At 38.7% G+C, this 22,378-nt stretch overlaps 1 protein-coding gene across 1 annotated transcript in view; it reads right to left on the bottom strand.

Moving 5' to 3' along the window:
- Positions 1 to 989: 989 nt before the first annotated feature.
- Positions 990 to 22,378, bottom strand: part of CCDC150 (coiled-coil domain containing 150) — a gene marked incomplete at its 5' end in the record, with an annotated part of 86,678 nt that continues 65,289 nt past the window's right edge. Inside the window, 11 exon segments of the mRNA XM_082657928.1 lie at positions 990 to 1,199; positions 1,484 to 1,594; positions 10,317 to 10,403; positions 11,126 to 11,287; positions 11,380 to 11,448; positions 11,884 to 12,078; positions 15,387 to 15,513; positions 16,428 to 16,597; positions 17,412 to 17,505; positions 18,557 to 18,726; positions 19,621 to 19,749. Of these exon segments, the coding sequence (XP_082514054.1) occupies positions 1,083 to 1,199; positions 1,484 to 1,594; positions 10,317 to 10,403; positions 11,126 to 11,287; positions 11,380 to 11,448; positions 11,884 to 12,078; positions 15,387 to 15,513; positions 16,428 to 16,597; positions 17,412 to 17,505; positions 18,557 to 18,726; positions 19,621 to 19,749 (1,431 nt within the window). The 3' untranslated portion in view covers positions 990 to 1,082.

A 22,378-nucleotide genomic window follows, 5' to 3' on the forward strand; every position in this document is an offset into this window, starting at 1 on the left:
TCATTGTGGTGGCTTCTCTTGTTGCGGAGCATGGGCTCTAGGCGCGTGGGCTTCAGTAGTTGCAGCATGCGGGCTCAGTAGTTGCAACACGCAGGCCCTAGAGCACAGGCTTCAGTAGTTGTGGCACATGGGCTTAGTTGCTCTGCGGCATGTGGGATATTCCTGGACCAGGGATTGAACCCATGTCCCCTGCATTGGCAGGTGGATTCTTAAACACTGCGCCACCAGGGAAGTCCCCAGCTGTGTTTTTTTTTATATTAGATATTGAGTGGTGGGCTCCTCAACCTCTGAGAGTCTTATATTTGATATTCTAATTTTATAATTGCTCACTTGATTTAGGTCCTAATACTATTACCAGCAGCTACCATTACTTGAGCATCAATTAAGCCAGATATTATGTCAGCTGTTTACATACTTTAAATCTGGATTACTTAATCTGAAATGAGAAGATAAAGCTGAATTTATTGCTTACTATAGTAAGGGAGAACTACATTGGTCAGGCATAATCTCCTGGAACAGAGTTGAATAAACTTCTTTGTAAATGTCCAAGGAAGCTGCAAATACAACCTCTGAGATATCTTATATACAAATAGAGATATGGTCTTATAAAAGGTGTGCTAGTAATTACCCAGCATAGAAGGGTGTATGTTTACTAGACAGTGGGAGAGTTTTTACTACTTTTCAGGTGATCGTATTTCCAGGGATTATCTACTAGATGTTAGACTAGGACATTTCACTGAAATAAAGTATCATATCATTTAGTTGCCAAATCATCCAGTACCTCATTAAATGCTTTTTGATAAAATTTACTTAAAACAATAGCCAAGTATCATGCAACAGCATCTCCTATCATACAACACATTAATATAAATTTATTCGGGGGAAAGGGACAAAAAAGATGGGGTGGTTCTATATTGATATCAAAGAGTTCATAAAAGGATAAACTCAGGTCCAAAATCTTCAGTCCACATCAAAGACTTCATGTTCTGATGACGTTGGAAACAGCCCAGCCCTAGTTGCTGGGCTCAGGGAATCAGGGTGATGTAGCTGTTCTAAGTGAAGAAGCTCCTCTGTCAAGGACATCACTTTCTCTTTAGTTCAGAATGACACTTCTTGGGCACAAGTCTAAGATTCTGTTTATTCTCCCATCGATGTAGAGCAGACTGATTGGATACGCCGTTGTGCCTTTTATCTTGGTCCTGTTGGAAAGAACACACACCCCCAAACTGTTAGAAACTAACTGCAGAGCTGAGGACCTATTTTGTCTTTATGGATGTCATTTTTCAAGATAGGTGGTTCTAAACTAGACAGCTTGGGAGAGGTAGAACTTTTAAGAAAGAAATTCAGTTCATTGGTTTTCCAAACAGTAGTTAAAAGAAATCTACAGATTAGTGGAGAGTAGCTGGATGAAGAGAGAACTTGTGTAATTAGAAATCTGAGTAGGAACAAATCCAGAATTGCTTAAGACAGCCGAATATTCCACCTTTTCCCGCCACCTGTCTTCCCTCTGCAACCGGTTTTTGGTCAGCTCAAGTTGTAGGCCATCGAGTCTGCAGTTAAACCAGCGCTGAGCTTCTTCCAGGTTAGCTGTTATCTGCACATACAAATGTTCTCATTAAAATTTACAACAAAGGAACACTTAATCTTTTTGTGTATTAGTTCAAGAGACTCTTTTTTTTTTTTTTTTTTTTCGGTATGCGGGCCTCTCACTGTTGTGGCCTCTCCTGTTGCGGAGCACAGGCTCCGGACACGCAGGCTCAGTGGCCATGGCTCACGGGCCTAGCCGCTCCGCAGCGTGTGGGATATTCCCAGACTGGGGCACGAACCCGTGTCCCCTGCATCGGCAGGCGGACTCTCAACCACTGCACCACCAGGGAAGCCCAAGACTTTTTCTTTTTACACTGTATAATTTAAAAGCTTTATTTCCCCCCACAATTAGCAAATGGGCTTCATATTAGTTAAACTGGAAGTTTTCTTCCTATGGTTGCCAGTTCAAGAGACTTTACTTAGATATTAAAAGACTCAAATTCTAACTGCATAGTCTTTGCAACCTGTTTGCATAATACACATCCTCCTATAGATGAGAGAATAATTTCTGAATATGGAGTTAAACAATGAATGCAAACCTGATTTTCATGCATTTGTTAATATTTCCTGGATGTGAACTGAGATGAGAGGGCTTGGGAGATAGTTACGATAGGAGTGAAAGTACAAGATGGCATTGAAAATTCATGTGGTAGTTCAAACCACACTTTGAGTTCTGTTCTCTAAGACTAAACACTTCTCCAAAGTCCCTGAACTGTAAAGCCTAGATTTTCCTGCTGTGCTTTATAAAGGTAATACAATGAATTAGTAAAAACACTGGACCAGCTTAGTGTAAATGGTATTTTTTATTTCCTTTATCAAAATATTTTATACTTTAGCTCCTAAGCACAAATTTCCAAACGATCTGTTAGACTTGAAAACAGTCCCTCTAATAGTCTGCCTTTGAAGATGATCTAGAATCAGTATTCATTTACTTGACAGATGTTTATTGAGAGCCTATATGTGCCTGGCACCTTTCTATGTATTGGGGATATTTTGTTATTTTGAAGGTAGAGCCAACAGGTTTTTATTATATATAAAGGTTGCTTCAAAATAGCTGTAGAACATATCCTCTAGAATAACAAGTAAAATGACTGGTTTTCCCCCTTTGATTATTTATGTTTCATGGACAGCATTTTCACGTTTTGACTCTGAGGTCTCAGAGACTACTGTATTTCTCTCTTGCTTGGGAGAAGGCAAGTTCGATGAGAGCAGGGGCTTTGTCTGGCTTATTCACTCTGTATCTCCATCACCTAACACGGCACCAGCCATATAATAGGTCCTTTATAAATTTGTGCTACTATGTACTTGTCCCATATTAACCAGGTCACAGTGTGGGTACAAAATAGTGAGATAAGAAAACAGAGCTCTGCTTGTCATTTAACTTTTAGAAAGCTACAAAGCTAAAGTATTTTCCAGGTCTGTTTGTGCATCCTGACGACAGACACACTCCCGTCCACCCCCAAACCAAACCCCACTTTTCTCTTTATCAGAAGTTGAGGGAAAGATGCTTGAAATGACATTCATTGTACATCATGTCTCCTCTTGTATGGCGAATGAGAATGGAGCCAACATTTATTGAAACTTACTCCAAGCCATCTATCAGAGTAACAGTGGTAGGTAATAACTTCCTGACTACTATAGAAGTGGTAACTGATGAGTTACAGAAAGTAAATGTAACTTCCTTAAGGGCCCAGTAAGTGTCATTGTTGGCAAACTCACAAGAGAGGAGTCCATATTCCTTTTAATTAATTATTTTTTTAAAACATCTTTATTGGAGTATACTTGCTTTACAATGGTGTGTTAGGTTCTGATTTATAACAAAGTGAATCAGTTATACTTATACATATGTTCCCATATCTCTTCCCTCTTGTGTCTCCCTCCCTCCCACCCTCCCTATCCCACCCCTCTAGGTGGTCACAGAGCACTGAGCTGATCTCCCTGTGCTATGTGGCCGCTTCCCACTAGCTATCTGTTTCACATTCGGTAGTGTATATATGTCCATGCCACTCTCTCACTTCGTCCCAGCTTACCCTTCCCCCTCCCTGTATCCTCAAGTCCATTATCTAGTAGGTCTGTGTCTTTATTCCCGTCTTGCCCCTAGGTTCTTCATGACCTTTTTTTTTTATAGATTCCATATGTATGTGTTAGCATACGGTATTTGATTTTCTCTTTCTGACTTCACTCTGTATGACAGACTCTAGATCCATCCACCTCACTACAAATAACTCAATTTTGTTCCTTTTTATGTCTGAGCAATATTCCATTGTATATATGTGCCACATCTTCTTTATCCATTCATCTGTCGATGGACACTTAGGTTGCTTCCATGTCCTGGCTATTGTATATAGAGCTGCAATGAACATTGTGGTACATGACTCTTTTTGAATTATGGTTTTCTCAGGGTATATGCCCAGTAGTGGGATTGCTGGGTCGTATGGTAGTTCTATTTTTGGTTTTTTAAGGAACCTCCATACTGTTCTCTATAGTGGCTGTATCAGTTTACATTCCCAACAACAGTGCAAGAGGGTTCCCTTTTCTCCACACCCTCTCCAGCATTTATTGTTTGTAGATTTTTTGATGATGGCCATTCAGACTGGTGTGAGGTGATACCTCATTGTAGTTTTGATTTGCATTTCTCTAACGATTAGTGATGGTGAGCATCTTTTCATGTGTTTGTTGGCCATCTGTATCTTCTTTGGAGAAATGTCTCTTTAGGTCTTCTGCCCATTTTTGGATTGGGTTTTATGTTTTTTTGATATTGAGCTGCATAAGCTGCTTGTAAATTTTGGAGATTAATCCTTTGTGAGTTGCTTCATTTGCAAATATTTTCTCCCATTCTGAGGGTTGTCTTTTCATCTTGTTTATGGTTTCCTTTGCTGTGCAAAAGCTTTTAAGTTTCATTAGGTCCCATTGGTTTCTTTTTGTTTTTATTTCCATTTCTCTAGGAGGTGGGTCAAAAAGGATCTTGCTGTGATTTATGTTATAGAGTATCCTCTAAGAGTTTGATAGTGTCTGGCCTTACATTTAGGTCTTTAATCCATTTTGAGTTTATTTTTGTGTATGGTGTTAGGGAATGTTCTAATTTCATTCTTTTACATGTAGCTGTCCAGTTTTCCCAGCACCACTTATCGAAGAGGCTGTCTTTTATCCATTGTATATTCTTGCCTCCTTTATCAAAGATAAGGTGACCATATGTGAGTGGATTTATCTCTGGGCTTCCTATCCTGTTCCATTGATCTATATTTCTGTTTTTGTGCCAGTATGATACTGTCTTGATAACTGTAGCTTTGTAGTATAGTCTGAAGTCTGGGAGCCTGATTCCTCAGCTCCGTCTTTCCTTCTCAAGATTGCTTTGGCTATTCGGGGTCTTTTGTGTTTCCATACAAATTGTGAAATTTGTAAGTTGCTTTGGGTAGTATAGTCATATTCACAAATGTTGATTCTTCCAATCCAAGAACATGGATCTGTTTGTATCATCTTTAACTTTCATCAGTGTCTTATAGTTTTCTGCATACAGGTCTTTTGTCTCCTTAGGTAGGTTTCTTCCTAGGTATTTTATTCTTTTCGTTGCAATGGTAAATGGGAGTGTTTCCTTAATTTCACTTTCAGATTTTTCATCATTAGTGTATAGGCATGCAAGAGATTTATGTGCATTAATTTTGTATCCTGCTACTCTACCAAATTCATTGATTAGCTCTAGTAGTTTTCTGGTAGCATCTTTAGGATTCTCTATGTATAATATCATGTCATCTGCAAACAGTGACACTTTTACTTCTTTTTTTCTGATTTACATTCCCTTTATTTCTTTTTCTTCTCTGACTGCTGTGGCTAAAACTTACAAAACTATGCTGAATAACAGTGGTAAGAGTGGGCAACCTTGTCTTGTTCCTGATCTTAGAGGAAATGGTTTCAGTTTTTCACCATTGAGGACGATATGCCTACTTTCTGGAGAGTTTTTATCATAAATTGGTGTTGAATTTTGTCAAAAGCTTTCTCTGCATCTATTGAGATGGTCATATGGTTTTTCTCCTTCAATTTGTTAATATGGTGTATCACATTGATTGATTGATTTGCATATATTGAAGAATCCTTGCATTCCTGGAATAAACCCCACTTGATCATGGTGTATGATCCTTTTAATGTGCTGCTGGATTCTGTTAGTATTTAGTTGAGGATTTTTGCATCTATGTTCATCAGCGATATTGGCCTGTAGTTTTCTTTCTTTGTGACATCTTTGGCTTTGGTATCAGGGTGATGGTGGCCTCCTAGAATGAGTTTGGGCGTGTTCCTCCCTCTGCTATATTTTGGAAGAGTTTGAGAAGGACAGGTGTTAGCTCTTCTCTAAATGTTTGATAGAATTCACCTGTGAATCCATCTGGTCCTGGCCTTTTGTTTGTTGGAAGATTTTTAATCATGGTTTCACTTTCAGTGCTTGTGATTGGACTGTTCATATTTCTATTTCTTCCTGGTTCAGTCTCGGAAGGTTGTGCATTTCTAAGAATTTGTCCATTTCTTCCAGGTTGTCCATTTTATTGGCATAGAGTTGCTTGTAGTAATCTCTCATGATCCTTTGTATTTCTGCAGTGTCAGTTGTTACTTCTCCTTTTTCATTTCTAGTTCTATTGATTTGCGTCTTCTCCCTGTTTTTCATGATGAGTCCGGCTAATGGTTTATCAATTTTGTTTACCTTCTCAAAGAACCACCTTTTAGTTTTATTGATCTTTGCTATTGTTTCCTTCATTTCTTTTTCATTTATTTCTGATCTTTATGATTTCTTTCCTTCTGCTAACTTTGGGGTTATTTTGTTCTTCCTTCTCTAATTGCTTTAGGTGTAAGGTTAGGTTGTTTATTTGAGATGTTTCTTGTTTCTTGAGGTAGGATTGTATTGCTACAAACTTCCCTCTTAGAACTGCTTCTGCTGCATCCCATAGGTTTTGGGTCGTCATGTTTTCATTGTCATTTGTTTCTAGGTATTTTTTGATTTCCTCTTTGATTTCCTCAGTGATCTCTTGGTTATTTAGCTGTGTATTGTTTAGCCTCCATGTATTTGTATTTCCTACAGATTTTTTCCTGTAGTTAATTGATATCTAGTCTCATAGCATTTTGGTCAGAACAGATGCTTCATACAATTTCAATTTTCTTAAATTTACTGAGGCTTGACTTGTGACCCAAGATATGATCTATTCTGAGTGTTCCATGAGCACTTGAGAAGAAAGTGTATTCTGTTGTTTTTGGATGGAATGTCCTATAAATATCAATTAAGTCCATCTTGTTTAATATATCATTTGAAGCTTGTGTTTCCTTATTTCTTTCCAGTTTGGATGATCTGTCCATTGGCGCAAGTGGGGTGTTAAAGTCCCCTACTGTGACTTTGTTGCTGTTGATTTCCCCTTTTATGGCTGTTAGCATTTGCCTTATGTTTTGCGGTGCTCCTATGCTGGGTGCATAAATATTTACAATTGTTGTATCTTCTTCTTGGATCAATCCCTTGATCATTATGTAGTGTCCTTCTTTGTCTCTTGTAACAGTCTTGATTTTAAAGTCTATTTTGTCTGATATGGGAACTGCTACTCCAGCTTTCTTTTGATTTCCATTTGCATGGAATATCTTTTTCCATCCTCTCACTTTCAGTCTGTATGTGTCCCTAGGTCTGAAGTGGGTCTCTTGTAGACAGCATATATATGGGTATTGTCTTTGTATCCATTCAGCCAGTGTCTGTCTTTTGGTTGGAGCATTTAATCCATTTACATTTAAGGTAATTATTGATATGTATGTTCCTATTACCATTTTCTTAATTGTTTTGGGTTTGTTTTTGTAGGTCTTTTCCTTCTCCTCTTGTGTTTCCTGCCTACAGCAGTTCCTTTAGCATTTGTTGTAAAGCTGGTTTGGTGGTGCTGAATTCTCTTCGCTTTTGCTTGTCTGTTAAAATTTTAATTTCTCTGTTGAATCTGAATGAGATCCTTGCTGCATAGAGTAATATTGTTTGTGGGTTTTTCCCTTTCACCACGTTAATTATGTTCTGCACTCCCTTCTGCATTGCAGAGTTTCTGCTGAAAAATCAGCTCTTAACCTTATGGGGATTCCCTTCTATGTTATTTGTTGCTTTTCCTTTGCTGCTTTTAATATTTTTTCCTTGTATTTAATTTTTGATAGTTTGATTAATGTGTCTCGGTGTGTTTCTCTTTGGGTTTATCCTGTGTGGTACTCTCTGTGCTTCCTGGACTTGATTGACTATTTCATTTCCCATGTTAGGGAAGTTTTCAACTATAATCATCTCTTCAAATATTTTCTGAGTCCCTTTCTTTTCCTCTTCTTTCTCTGGGACCCCTATATTTCGAATGTTTGTGTGTTTAATGTTGTCCCAGAGGTCTCTGAGACTGCCCTCAATTCTTTTCATTCTTTTTTCTTTATTCTGCTCCCTGGCAGTTATTTCCACCATCTTATCTTCCAGCTCACTTATCCGTTCTTTTGCCTCAGTTATTCTGCTACTGATTTCTTCTAGAGTATTTTTAATTTCAGTAACCTTCTAGATCCTTGTTAAATGTTTCTTGTAATTTCTCCATTCTGTTTCTGAGATTTTGGATCATCTTTACTATCATTACTCTGAATTCTTTTTCAGGTGGCTTGCCTATTTCATCTTCACTTATTTGTCTTGTAGGTTTTTACCTTGTTCCTTCGTCTGTAACATTTTTTGTTGTTGTTTCATTTTTTTTTTGATGGGTGGTGCTGTATTCCTATCTTACTGGTTGTTTGGCCTGAGACGTCCAGCACTGGAGTTTGCAGGCAGTTGGATAGAGCCAGGTCTTGGTGCAGAGATGAGGACCTCCAGGATGCCTCACTCCCATTAATATTCCCTGGGGTTTGAGTTTCTCTGTTAGTCCAGCAGACTTGGAGCTCCCACTACAGGAGCTTGGGCCTGACCTCTGTCCTGGGAACCTAGATCTTGCAAGCTTTGTAGCATTGTAAAAAAGAAAAAGGAAAAAAAGGAGCAGAGCAGAGCAGCACAGTATCAAAGAATAAAAAAGAAATAAAATTAGAAAGATAAATATATTAGGAAATATAAAACTATAATTGAAACAATTGCAACAAGGTAAAATAAAACTACAACAGAAAAAAGAAAAAAAAAGGGGGGAGGGTACAAGCCAAAAGGAGAGAACAACAAAGTATAAAGAATAAAATAAAATTAGAAAAATAAGATTAGGAAATGTAAAAATATAAGAGAATCAACAATGAGTCAACAAGGTAAAACAGAACCGCAATCTAAGAGGAAAAAAGAAGGAAAAAAAGCCTTGGCTACGGGGTGGGGTTTAGGCAGGGGTGGAACTTAAGCAGGGGCAGGGTTTAAGGTGGGGCAGGACCTAGGCTCAGGAGCCCCATAGCAGGAAAAGGCCCTGGGGGTGGGGCCTAGGTGGGGTGATGTTCAAGTGTGGGGCAGGGCCTCTGCTTAGGACCTGGGTGGAAGGAAAGGAGGGCCTCTGGAGTGTGGAGTTCTGGAGTGTGGAGGTAAGGCCCTGAGTGAGGGTGTGTGGGTGGGGTTTAGGCCCAGTGCCTTGGAGGGGGTCTCAGAGGGGGTCTCTGAGTGTCGAGGTGAGGCCCTGGGTGGGGGTGTAGGGGCAGGGCTTGGGCTCTGCACAGTAGGAGGGAGGCTCCAAGGATTGGGCCCAGGAGCCCAACAGGGAAAGTGCTGGCCCTGTTTCCTTCCATTCCTCTGTGCCCTCCCCCACTGTCTCCTCCAGGGTCTCCCCCTTTGCTGCTGGACCCCTACCGTGGGTGGGTCCCACTGGGTGTAGGAACTTCTCCCCTCCCCCAGCCACCCCTCAGGGGTGCTGGTCCCACAGGTCCAGCCTTTACTTTTGCTCCCCCTCTTCCCTCCCACTCCCTCAGGACCCGCACAGCTGGAGGGGGCCTCAGTGGGCAGAGGGTCAGGCCTGGGATCTCAGCAGGTTCCCAGGGGCCCAACTGGGCAGGGGAAACCTGGCCCTGCTCCCTTTTGATCCTCTGCCCTCCCAGTGGTCCCCAAATTTCCCCCTTCAGGCATGGAATCCCTTCCCTTCCCCCAGCCGCCTCTCGGGTGCCAGTCCCATCCCACCTCTGCTTCTCCTTCACTCCCCCCCACGCCCCATGTCCTACCTGGTCTCTGGGGGTTCCTCCCATCCCCTTAGGTGTCAGTGGTCCCCCACTGGTGCCTGTTAGGTGCCCTAGTTGTGAGGAGACGCGAATTCTGCGTCCTCCTAGTACACCATCTTCACTCCGCCCCCTCCATATTCCTTTCAATATACCATTCTGACAGTCATATTATCATGTAATTTAATGGCTACAAAAGGGATAAACTGGCAGCAATGTCACTGTGATACCTTTAGCTTAAGAATCTCTTCTTTTTTGAATTTTATTATACAGCAGGTTCTTATTGGTTATCTATTTTATACATATTAGTGTATATATGTCAATCCCAATTCCAGGGATTTCTGGAATTTCAGGGACTTGGACTACCAAGTTAATATTTGTCAATATCAATCAATATTTTAGCATTCTATGATGTCTCATCAAGACACAGAATCTTAATCTAAAACTATTATTTATAACAGAAGCTATACTGAGCAAGGTATTGGTTCTTGCCTTTTGCACTCCTGACAACTATGTTACTGAAGGATATTACACTGACTTGTGTTTCAGGGCCATCGTGTCTGAGGAAGCTTGTCTAAGTCTTCATGTTCGTGGGTCTGGCTCACCTGTTCTGATTCCACACTAGCTTCTTTCAGTTTATTCTCTGTTGCCTCTTTACATTTCTTCAGATGTCTAATAGTTTCTTCCAATTCCTGAAAATGTGATACAAAGACTTTTTACAAACTCCCAATGTACTATATATGGAAGAAAAAGCTTCAATATTGTAGTAAATGAGCAACCAAATTATGAAAGTATGATGGGGTACTTTCTAACTCCAGGTGCTACCAGACTATAAGATAAAAACTATTATTTTCAGTTTAACCTACGGTATACATTTGTGTATATGATTACGGATTTTGATTTACAGATTCTCCTGAGAAAAGGTGATTAACATCTCTTTCCAGAACTGGGGAATACTTTTCATAGCAGACAATCTCTGTTGGAAAGCAAGAGCTTGATGGTCTCTTGAAGTCCCTTTTCCGTAATAAAGTGTGCTTTTCATTAGGTTGGGAGTAGATAAAAGTCCTGTAACGGCAACAGATGCATCTGAGCTACGGGGAAGAACCAAGGGGTGTAAAGTTCCTGAAACACTATTAAGTTCAGAAGTCTTACTTACTAACTAGTACTTTGCATATGTGAGCTTTAGCCGTTCTTTAAAAATGAGTATCATTTTTATTAAGTTGAACATGAAGACGAGGTACCACAGTCAGAGCTCCAGGCTTCATTCCTAGATATGATTCTAAGGACTTAGCTAAGATGAACGACTTGTAAGCTTGTCTTCTACACAGCCTAGAAAAGCCAGGTGCCCCCATGCTGGGTTTTGCACATGGCCTTTGCTGGTAATCTTTGAGATGAATCTTAGGAATCCTTTTACCTGGCACCGACGCTCCAGCTCCCGCCTCCTCTTCCACTCTGCCTCGAGTCGCAGCTCTTGCTGTTTATTCCGAGCTGACAGATCATATTGGCTCTTGGCCAACAGCTGCATCTCCTTCTGTAGGTTAGTCATTTCAGATACAAATTTCTGGATACTCAGTGACTGGTAGGGCACAAAGAGGGAGACGGTTGGTGAACCTGTCCAAGTTTAGGATTTCATGTGAATGGTAAACAGAGTGTGTGGAAATCATCTACCTGTTCATAGTTTTTTTTCTGATATTGATCCTTAATTATCTCCATTTGCCTCAATTCTGTTTCTATTTGCTGAAAGTAAATGTGGAAATAACATAGAAAGATGATTAGTGGAAAAACTGGCTTGCTCTTTTTGCCTATAGGCTAACAGAAAGAATCCCACATGAGATCCACAGTTACCAGTTCCTGCTCTCCTTCCCATCCAGCCCCCTGACCCCGAAAGAGCAAAGTCTTGTACAATCACTGTGGAAGAGACAGCCGGGGAGCTAGAACGTGACACTGGCAGCTAATGAGAAACCAAACACTGATGCAGCAGTATCTCTGCGGGAAAAGTCTCCCCCCACCTCCCCCCAGGCAATCTGCCCACTTCCCAGGTGTAGCTGTAATTCCCAGAGAACCCATGGTGGTGGTAGTGCTCTGAAACCATCTTCCCCAGACACCACTGCCTGCCTGGATCCTCATCAGATACTAAGGAGGTGAGAGGAGAGTTAGGGTTTCTCATACAACCTTCATCCTCTCTGTATTCTGAGCATTATTCGTCTTAGCTGACAAGTGGAGCTTAATTTGGGCCTTTTGACTCTTTATTTTCTCCTTGCTGCTGTTCAGTGTCTTTTCCAACTCTGTAAGTTTCTGCCGCAGCTCTCGGTTGGTCCGGGATACCTCCACTGATCTGAAGTTGGCTTCATCAAGGGCTTTCTTCAGCTGTGGGATACAAAGGGAAAATTAGAACGTTTTAACCTTCCATTCAGTAAGAGAAGCTTATGTTTAGCTGTGTCCCTATATTTTGTTCTCTTTGGACCTTTCTTTTAAAAAGGAGGTTAAGTGATGGGACTTCCCTGGTGGTCCAGTGGCTAAGACTCTGTGCTCCCAATGCAGGGGGGCCGGGTTTGATCCCTGGTCAGGGAACTAGATCCTGTGTGCCACAACTAAAGATCCTGTGTGCTGCAACTAAGACCTGGCACAGCCAAATAAATAGATATTTTAAAAAGGAGAGTAAGTGAGGCAATAATAGATTTGTGGAGAAACACTCTCAGTGATTTTCATAATTTTTAACACTAAAGAACACAATTTTTCTTAGAACAGATAATGTAAATGTATGTTCATCATTTGCTTTGTAAGAGCATGGCTTTGGAATCAGACAGAAGTTAAAATCTCAGCTTCACCACACACTAGTCAAGTAATTTCCGATAATTAACTTCCCTAAGCCCCAGGTTCATCATTGGAAAAGTATGTGAATAGCCTACTTCATAGGATTCATGTAACAGTTAAACAAGATGAGGCAGAGAAGGAATATAGAGCCTGGCACACACTAATTGCTCAGTGCTCATTGCTATGCTTTAAAGGTTTTGTTTTGTTTTTTTTTTTAAAAAGCTTAAGCGCGTCTCTTTCAGTCACTTGCGACCTCATGTATGGAGAAGTGGAAATAAATTATATGGCAGTTTATGTAAATACACCTATCAGTTATTGACTATCCTTGCATGTATTTTTATAACATTGCTTTTTTTCTATTGAGGTATAGTTGATTTACGATATTATATTAGTTTTAGGTGTATGACATAGTGATTAAAAATTCTTATAGATTCTACTCCAGTTATTATAAAATACTGGCTATATTCCCTGTGCTGTACAATATATCCTTGTAGCTTATTTACATAGTTTATAGTTCTTATGAATATTGCTTTTTGTTTAGAAATTTTAATAAACTTGTCTAGTGGAAAAATAACATAGTGATTACTATTAAAAACAAGACAACAGGCCCACAATGAAGTCACTTATGCTAAGCCTTATGTCACCAAACTGAGACTTAATTACAGTTTTGGCTCTTCCAGAAAAGGACTCTTAAACCAGTCAATCAGGAATCGCCCGATCAGCATTAGTTGAGTAATCTGCCTGACAGACCCCTGCCACCCCTTAAAGGAAGTAACTCTGCTACTAGTAACTAATCTACTTTTTTGCCTAGTTAACTTCCTTGTTCCTGCTCCCCTCTGCCTATAAAAGTCTTTCATTTTATACAACTCCTCAGAGCACCTTTCTATTGCAATTGATTGCATACTGCCTGATTCAAATTGATTTTTGTTCAAATAAACTCTTAATTTTATTCTTCTTCAATTTATCTTTTAACATTACTTAAATCATTTTACAGAGTTCCCCCTCCTCCTCATATGCCCTTAAATGAGTACCACTTGATTTTTAGGAAGAAGAGACGGCAGCTGAGAAGGGAGAAGATAGGAGGAGGGTGGTATTCTCTGTGGCTGGTAAGTATTTAACTCATGTCAAAGAAAAAAGTCAAAATTATTTGTTACCTTTTCTTTTATACTAGCTCATTCTCTCAGATCCTAACCTCACACTACAGTGTTAGTCTTTTATTATCACCCAACTAAATTTCTGTTAGATATTCCACCATTACCTCAATCACAGCTTTGTCAAAACTGGGTAAGCCCTAAAAACTAACCCTCAAAACCACCCTGGAAAGCAGTTGTGATGATTTCCATTTTGACTGAGGAAACAGACTCAGAAGTGAAGTCATCTGCACAGATAGTAAATTTACACATTGCTAATAAGAGGCAGAGCTGGGAGTCTTAAACAGTGCACCCTGAGCCCACCCCTGCCACTAACTGCTCAAGACATCACACTCATACTGTTCCTTGGTCTCTCCTGCACAAGTTCACCGTCTTTACTGATCCCTGTTAAAAGGATTTAAACTTTTAAGTATTCTGAACAACTCTCTCTGAATAAAGGTACTTTTAATTTCAGTGCCCATTTTTGTTTCCCACAGAAATTATTTTTATTATATTTTTTAAAACTTATATACAGTGCTTTTTCAATTTACAAAGCACCATGTAAATAGTTGAATCTGATTTTGTGACTGTGCACTGTCAAGTGCAATTGCTAACTGCGCTAAATTTGGCAAAATACAGACCGGCCACCCCAAACAAGTCTTGGAATTATTTTAATTACTCCCTCCCCTTTGCTTATGATACATTTAGTGTCTGATTTTTCTATTAATTAAAATGGATTTTTGATTTGATTGTTCTCTTTTTCAACAGAAACACTTTGCTTGGCTCTAATCATCTGAAGCCCAAAGTAACTGCTCTAGTTCTCTTGAGCCTCCATGTTTCCAGTTTCTCTTCATTCTTACCTACTCTCCACTGCTAATAGACTAACCTACCTAAAATTGTGCTCACAGCCTTCTCAGAAACCTACAGTGCTCTACTTTTACCTAATACTTTCCATCCAACATTCTGGTAGTCAAGGCCGTCTACCAGCTGGTCTCATCTAAGCTAACCCCTTTTTCTCAGAAATTTCCTAAAGTCTCTGCTCTGATCAAGAGAGGCAAATCCTTTTTCTTTGCTCACATGTCCTATTTATTTTTGTAACTAAGCTTTGTTCATCCTCTTACATAGAGAGTGTCACAGCCCTGTCAGCTCTGCCAGTCTCAACCCTGTATAATTTCACAAGCTTCCCTTCTTCTTCGATCACCCAACCAGCCTAAAACAAACTTTCCCTTACTTCTGAATTCCTTTAAAATTGTACACAGCTTCTAGCTATCCAAGAAACATCTGATGTCTTCCTAGTTGTCTCATGTAAAGAGTGGAGATGACAATTAAATAAGGGGTCATTTAGCACAGACCACATCTTCTGCTGTTTTTACTTGTGCCTCTCAGGAGGAGGTAGGTGCATGATGGATGCTAGTTAAGTGAATTGAGGAGACAGGTGACTTGCCATCTGTCTAGCAGATGGCGGTCTCCTCCTTCCTCTTTCCCACTCAGTTATTATTCTCCAGTGGGAAGGCTGTCATCAAGGCATTCCTTCATTGGGCAGATAACTGTATATCAGAAACTTTTTGTGTGTTAATTTTACAAACAGCATAGAGATGTAGCTGGCTTGCTGGCGACAGGGGGATTAGAAGAGCCAAAGAACAACTGTAGCCATTCTGGGAAATCCTGTAGCTGGTTCTCCTCTTCAAAGGCATTCACCTAGAGGGAGACTTTTGTCACTTGCCTCCATACCTCAGTCACTTCCCGTTGTGCTGCCTTCTTTGCAGTTTCTCTCTCAATTTGAAACTGCTTTCTTAGAGCATCTATGCGTTCAGCATGCAGTTCTGCTTCTATTTTGGATTCTTCACTCATCTGTTCTCTGTTTTGAAAAAGAGAGATGATAAATCACCTTTAGAAAACATCTTAGTAGATGTCATTTACCAATGAGAAGTAGATAAGTCACCAGGTAGAAATCACTGATCTGGAACTCATTAACAGAAGAAGAAATAAGCATTTACCTACAGCATTAAAATACAAAAAGTCATTCAATAGAAAGAGATCCACCCAAAAGAGTGAAACACATACTCTTGTTTTAACCAATACTGAGTAGTCCTGAGCCAGCAACATTTCACCAGAATATAAAATTTGTACAGATTACAAATATGAAAAATGCCCTCTTTGCTTTAGCTGATACTTGCCTGCTGTATCAGTATGTTCACTGCATGAAAGGACTAAAGATCCACGTGCACAATGCACTTCCCTTGGGTATAAACTTTCATGGGATGTTATTAATATCTAAATCCTATTTGCCTAGATAAAGTTTAACAAAAAACTTCAGTGGCTTGACCTGAACTTGATGGGTTTGACCTAACTAATCTCAGGACAAAATTGAAAACAATGAATGGTTTAGCAGCTGCTTAAATGGAATTATCCCACTCCTGGAGGGGTTATTCCCATCCATGCTTCTGTTTCTCCTTTTCCAGATCATACTTTTAAAGGACACATAAGCTTCTGATAGAAAAGGTTTGGCAGAAACATGTAAGTGTCCCTTCCAACTTGGTTTAAACCTTCATGTACGGAAGAAGACCGACAGTAGATGAGGGAAGAGCTGAAAAGGAGCGTACCCCAGCCAGCTAATATCTGCTCTGCTCAACTATGCCTGCTTCCTTCACATGGCTCTGCTGGGAGTACTAGCTCAAAAGGGAAAAAGGCTTTAACTGGTTTATGTGAATTAGCCAAGCTTACTCTCCCAGAGGCTCTTCCCTAATTTCACTGCGACTGTACTGCCCTTACTTGAAGGTTTCCAAAGTCTGTCGCTCAAGTTCTTTGCTTTCCAGTTTCTCTTGAACGTGATCAAGCTTTGTTTGCAGATGATGATTTGTCTGGAGAGCTTGCTCCAGGCTCATAGCCAGTGTCCTGTTGTCTTCTCTAGCTACATCTAGAGCTTTTTGTAGAGGCTCCATCTGAAAGAGAGAAGAATGATTGTTTTCGATTTCACAAGATTGTTTTTAATTCCACTGTAACAGACACAAGAAGTCCATAACACTGTATATTCACTCTTTAAACTTTGAAACAATAATTGTTTGGAACCAGAACCAAAGACTCCAGATGCCTAGAATATATATGTGAGAACTTATTACAGACAGTCCTTAGGAGACTCTTAGAAGGTGATAGGAAGGGTATGCTCCACTGGTCACTAGAGAGTTTTGGAAAATACAGCCAACTTATTTATCCTAATTTCTAAAGTTTTAAACCAGTTAAACTCCTCCCTTCCTGATCCTATGACCCTCTGGTCTCACTGCCTAGAGAGATAAGAACTGGCAACTGTTCCTTGTATATCCTTCTAGAAAAAGCTTTTTATAGGAAATATCTCTATTTTATATGTGTGCCTATGTGTAGATACATATTCATGTGCGTACACACCTATAAACACATGTGAGTATGCCTCCTTATTTAGTGGGATCATTCTAGCTACTTCTGACTAAAGTTATGTTGTTTTCTAAGCCCTTTAACTTCACTTATGCATTAATACATGAAAAGAATGCAGACCACATAAGACAAAGAGAGTTAGGCATAATTATGGTCCTGGTTTGCCAATAAATGGTTCACTGTAAGATCACAGACCCATTTCCCATTTGGAAATATGTCACTGTTCAAAACTCAGACTTGAATGGAAAGGAAATTTACCCGATTGTTTTACTCCGTTTTTCCAAAATAGCAGTATCCCAATAAAATAAAAAATATCAACATTATCATCTATAAAAACCTGGCTTCTACCTCACTGTTGTGCTGGGCCTCCACGACAAGGACTCTGGCCTGCCACTGGTCCGCTTCTGCTTCCAGCTTCTGTACCCGCTGTTGATTTAGAGCCCTGTAAATGAAGGGCACAGGGAGAGTGACCACAGAAAAGTACCATCTGGGAATGATACCACTGGGAGTTACAGGACACCTTCCAGGAAGCCCAAATGGCACATGTAGTGGGCTACAGATGCTCAGAATATCTGAGAGTTGGCAGGTGACGATTAGTAGCCTCAGCTTCAGGTTAAGAAACTAATTTTCGTATGGATTAAAAACTTGTCCCGTTTATGATTCAACTTGGCTTTATATATTAAACTATCAGTACATGTTGATGACTAACTTATGGGCTGGTAACTTTATACTATATATATTACTAGTACAAAAATATATCACCTCTATGTGGACTGGCTTGCTGTTGAGATTTCTGCTTTTTACCTAGAATTTTATTGTGAATAGTAAACTATTTTTAATACCATCCCCTTGACTTTTTTTAAGTTCAGAGGTAATACAGATTCATAATATGTAAAAAAACAAGCACAATGAAGAATATAAAACTCACTTGTTCTCCCATAACATAGAGGCAATATGCACCACTAATGTATTACAATATGTCTTAGAGGTCTGATTAAATCCAAACCATTTGTTCATTAACCTAAAAGGGAAACTTTTATGTAATTTTTGAAACATTCAAAGGAGTTCACTTATAAAACATGGCTAAAAGTAGTTCTCAGAATGATTCATCTAAAATAAATAGGATACTAATAAATGGATAATTAATTCAAACAGAAGTAGACACTTGGCTTTAATCTTGACAATTACCGTTCTGTAGACCCAAGGGCAGGTATAAATGGTGTAGAAAACAGCAAGGATAAAACAGCATATATCACATGAATTTCTAGAATACATACTTATTTACATCACTACAAAATATGAGAATTTTTGGATATCATTTTTATTTATAATTCCAGATTTTCCTGAATTTGCTAGTTCTTTAAATACCATTTTACTACTTTATTTTCACAAGGGAATCAATATAAAGTGACTGTTTCTTGACTGCACTCTGTTCTTTACTACAAGGCAGCAGAAAAATACAAGTACAAAGACAGAAAAATAATCTCTGGTACCTTTCTTTCTTGAGGCCTGCAATCTCTGAATCCCTCTGCCCAAGCTCTGTTTGCACTTTTTCCAGAGCGCCTTGCATCTTACTGTAAGAAGCCAACACATTCTCCAACATGATTGTAACTTTGCAGTTGTCTTCTTTAGCTTCTGCCAGTTGTCGCTGAAAGTTTCCCACCTAATAGAAAATGAAATAAGACAAAGATATTTGATCCTTTCTGGTTATTCTTCTGCTGAGTCCCATGACTTCTAGAAGAGTATGGAAACCAGGTCTGGTAGAATGCTAAGAGGAATAATTAAAGTATATTTTGTATTTATTTTGTTTCTTAAGTTATTCTGACTTTGAGAAAGAGAAAACTAGACCCTAGATCATATGGATCCTATGAAGAACTCTGCAGTGCATCCTAACTATTGTCGTGTCCAGCACATATATTAACTAGAGACATAAGGACCAACAGCTTCTTGGGTGTAGAGGGGGTCCCAGACTGGCCTGCGCTAGCCCTCCTCAGCTATCTTACCATGGAGTCAGAAGAAAATAACACATTTGAAGTCCATCAGAATTATCTGAGGAAAAAGGACCATAAGAGAAAGTGGGAGCTGCTGAAGAATGATGTGACTCACAGCCCTCTTCAGAGGGGCAAAATCTGGCACCTGCTGTCAAGAAGTTTGGGATGTTACCCCTCTTCCCACTAAGTACACACACGGTTAAGCAGAAAGCATTTGGTAATTTGACTTAATATAAAATCTTAACAGTGTTATATCACATTAATAGAACATAAGTAGGTGGTTATTAATACCAAGGTCAGATGTGTTTCAACAGAAAAAAATAGGACTTTTGATTATTTTAAGACAGGAAGAAAAAAAAAACCATTGGGAGTTAAATCATGTATTGTTAAGGGAAATATTTTAGAGCTCTTCTAAAGTTATCCTTTTTTAGGAAAAAAAAAATCCTCCTCTGATCAATCCTCTTTCTTTTTTACTAAAGGTAACAAGAAAAGAAAGAATATGGCTCATGAAAATTTCAGAAGCGCTTCATTTCAGTAACAGACTTCAGAAAGGATTGATGTCTTGCCTTCTTGTTCCCCCTGTCCTCCAAAGCTTCGAGGTCACCTTTCAACTTCTGAGTCTCTTTCAGGGCTGCAGCACGAACCTTCACAATTCGTGAGAGCTCCCCTTCATTCTTTTCAAGAATGGATTTCACCTTAGTAGAAAAAAAGAAATGATAAATGATTCTCCCAAAGCACAATCAATCAGCAATTAGAATAAGACAGCAATTTAGAAGCCAAATTTAAAATGTTTAATTAAATATGCTTATATATTATTGTAAATAAAAACTAGCTTTAGTAGCTGTTTTTCCCCTTAAAACTACAAAGCAAAAAAAAAATCTGTTAATAAACATGGGCAAATCTCTAATATATGTCAATCTCTATGAAAGCACAGAATGAAGGTAAGGGAGATAAGACAATGATGCTAAGATGAAAAACGGGGGAGAAACTGATTATCACAGAATTTGAAAATACAATATAAATTAATATCATAAAAGCAAAGGTGAAGAAGCACTAAATAGTGTCAAGAAAATAGTGTTACAGAAGTGTTTTAAATAGTGTCCTAATCCTAATTAGAAGTATTAGAATTTTACATCTCTGAAATACTTTTAGTATATCTACAGTTATTTCAGATGATCATACTATTCTAAATACTACTCTTTTAAAAAATACTTTATCTCGAAATACAGACTCACAGGAGGTTACAAAATTAGTGCAGAGTCCCCATGCACTCTTTTCCCTGCTTCTATTGATGACATCTTATATTGTAGTTCAACATTAAAACCAGGAAACTGACTTTAATGAGATTAACTAGACTACAAAACTTACAATTTTCACCATTTTTTTAAATCTGCATTCATCTGTGTATGCACACATGCACACAGCTCTATGTAATCTGATCCCATGCACATATTCCTGTGATCACGACAATCAAGATACAGAACTGCTCCACTGCCGCAAAGAACTCACTTGTGCTACTTTCTCTGTGTTCACACCCTCCCCCAAACTCATCCCGTGTCCCCTGGCAACCACTAATTTGTTCTCTATCGCTACTGTTTTTGTCATTTCAAGAATGTTATTTTAAACATTTAAAAATAATTAATTTCAGTATAATACATTCATATTTTTTAAAACAGCCTTACTGAGATATAGTTGACATACAATAAGCTATGTATATTTAAAGTGTACAATTTTGATGTATGTATAAACCATAATCATGATAATGAACACTTCCATTATCCCAAAAGTTCCCTTATGCCTTTTTGTAATTTCCCCCACTTCTATCTCTCCCTGTTCCTACACATCCACCCAAGGCTACCACTGACCTGTTTTCTGTCACAATCAATTCACTTTTATTTCCTAGAATTTTATATAATGAAATCGTATTTTATGTACTCATTTTTGAATGATTTTTCACTCAGCACAGTTATTTTGAGATTCACTCAGTCTTCTTTATGTTGCTGAATAGTGTTCTGCTGAACACTTGAGTTGTTCCAGTTTTAAGCTATTACAAGTAGAGCTGCTCTGGGCAGTTGTATACAGATCTTTGTGTAGACAGACGCTTTCACTTATCTTTGGTAAATGCATAGGAGTGGAACGGCTGGGTTGTATGGTAGTAATATGTATCACTTTTAAAGAAACTACCAAACTATTTTCCAGAGTGGCTGAGTGATTTTACATTCCCTTCAGCAATGTATGAGAGTTCCTCCACATCTTCACTAACACTTGGGGTAATCAGTTTTTCAATTTTAGACATTCTAATAGTGTGTGGTAGTATCTCACTGCAGTTTCAATTTGCATTTCCCTAATAACTGATGTTTAACATCTTTTCAAGTGCTTATTTATCATCCATTTATCTTTTTTGGTGAAACGTGTGTTCAAATACTTTGCGCCTTTTTCTTTTTTTTTCGGATTGTCTTTCCTTCTTAGTGAGTTTTGAGAGTTTTTAATAAACTGTGGAGACAAGACCTTTATCAGATATGTGATTTGCAAATGTTTTTCCCCCAGCCTGTAGCTTTTCTCTTCATTTTCTTAACAATGTCTTTGAAGAGCATACGTTGTCAATGTTACATTTTTTCCTTTATGGATCATGCTTTTGATGTCAAATCTAAGAAATCTTTGTGTAATCCAAGATCACAGTGGTTTCATCCTATGTTTCAGAAGTTTTACAGTTTTAGGTTTTACCTTTAGGGCTTTCATCCATTTTGAGTTAATTTTTGTATATGGTAAGAGGTATGGATCAAAGGTATTTTGTTTTTTTGTTTTTGCATATGATACCCAATTGCCTTAGCACATTTGATGAAAAGACCATCCTTTCTCTACTTTTGCTTCTGTTGAAAATAAAGTGTTCATAAAATTATTCTGGATGGGTAGCACATTCACACTACTCTTAAGGTGCAAAAGGATAAAGTGAAAAATCTCCCAGCCACCCAGTTTCCTTCCTCGAAAATAATGTTGCCAATTTATTACGATTCATTTTAGAGAGACTCTATTCAAAAGTGAATACATATGTACACTTCATCGCCCCAATCCTTCTGCACACAAATATTAAAATACTCTGTATACTCTTCTGAGCCTTGACTGTTTTAACCTAATAATAGATATGTTATGATTAAGATAAATGTATCTTCAAACAGTATTCCAAACTATGGGTGTACCATGGTTTATTTAGCCAGCCTCTTACTGATGGAATTTTGGTTGTTTCTAGTCTTTTGCTAATAACAAACAATACTTCAGAAAGTACCTTGTAAACATGTCTTATGTATAAGCTAGTGTATCTGTAGG

Source organism: Grampus griseus (genome assembly GCF_964374135.1).
Source record: "Grampus griseus genome assembly, chromosome: 7".
In the NCBI taxonomy this organism is placed as follows: domain Eukaryota; kingdom Metazoa; phylum Chordata; class Mammalia; order Artiodactyla; family Delphinidae; genus Grampus; species Grampus griseus.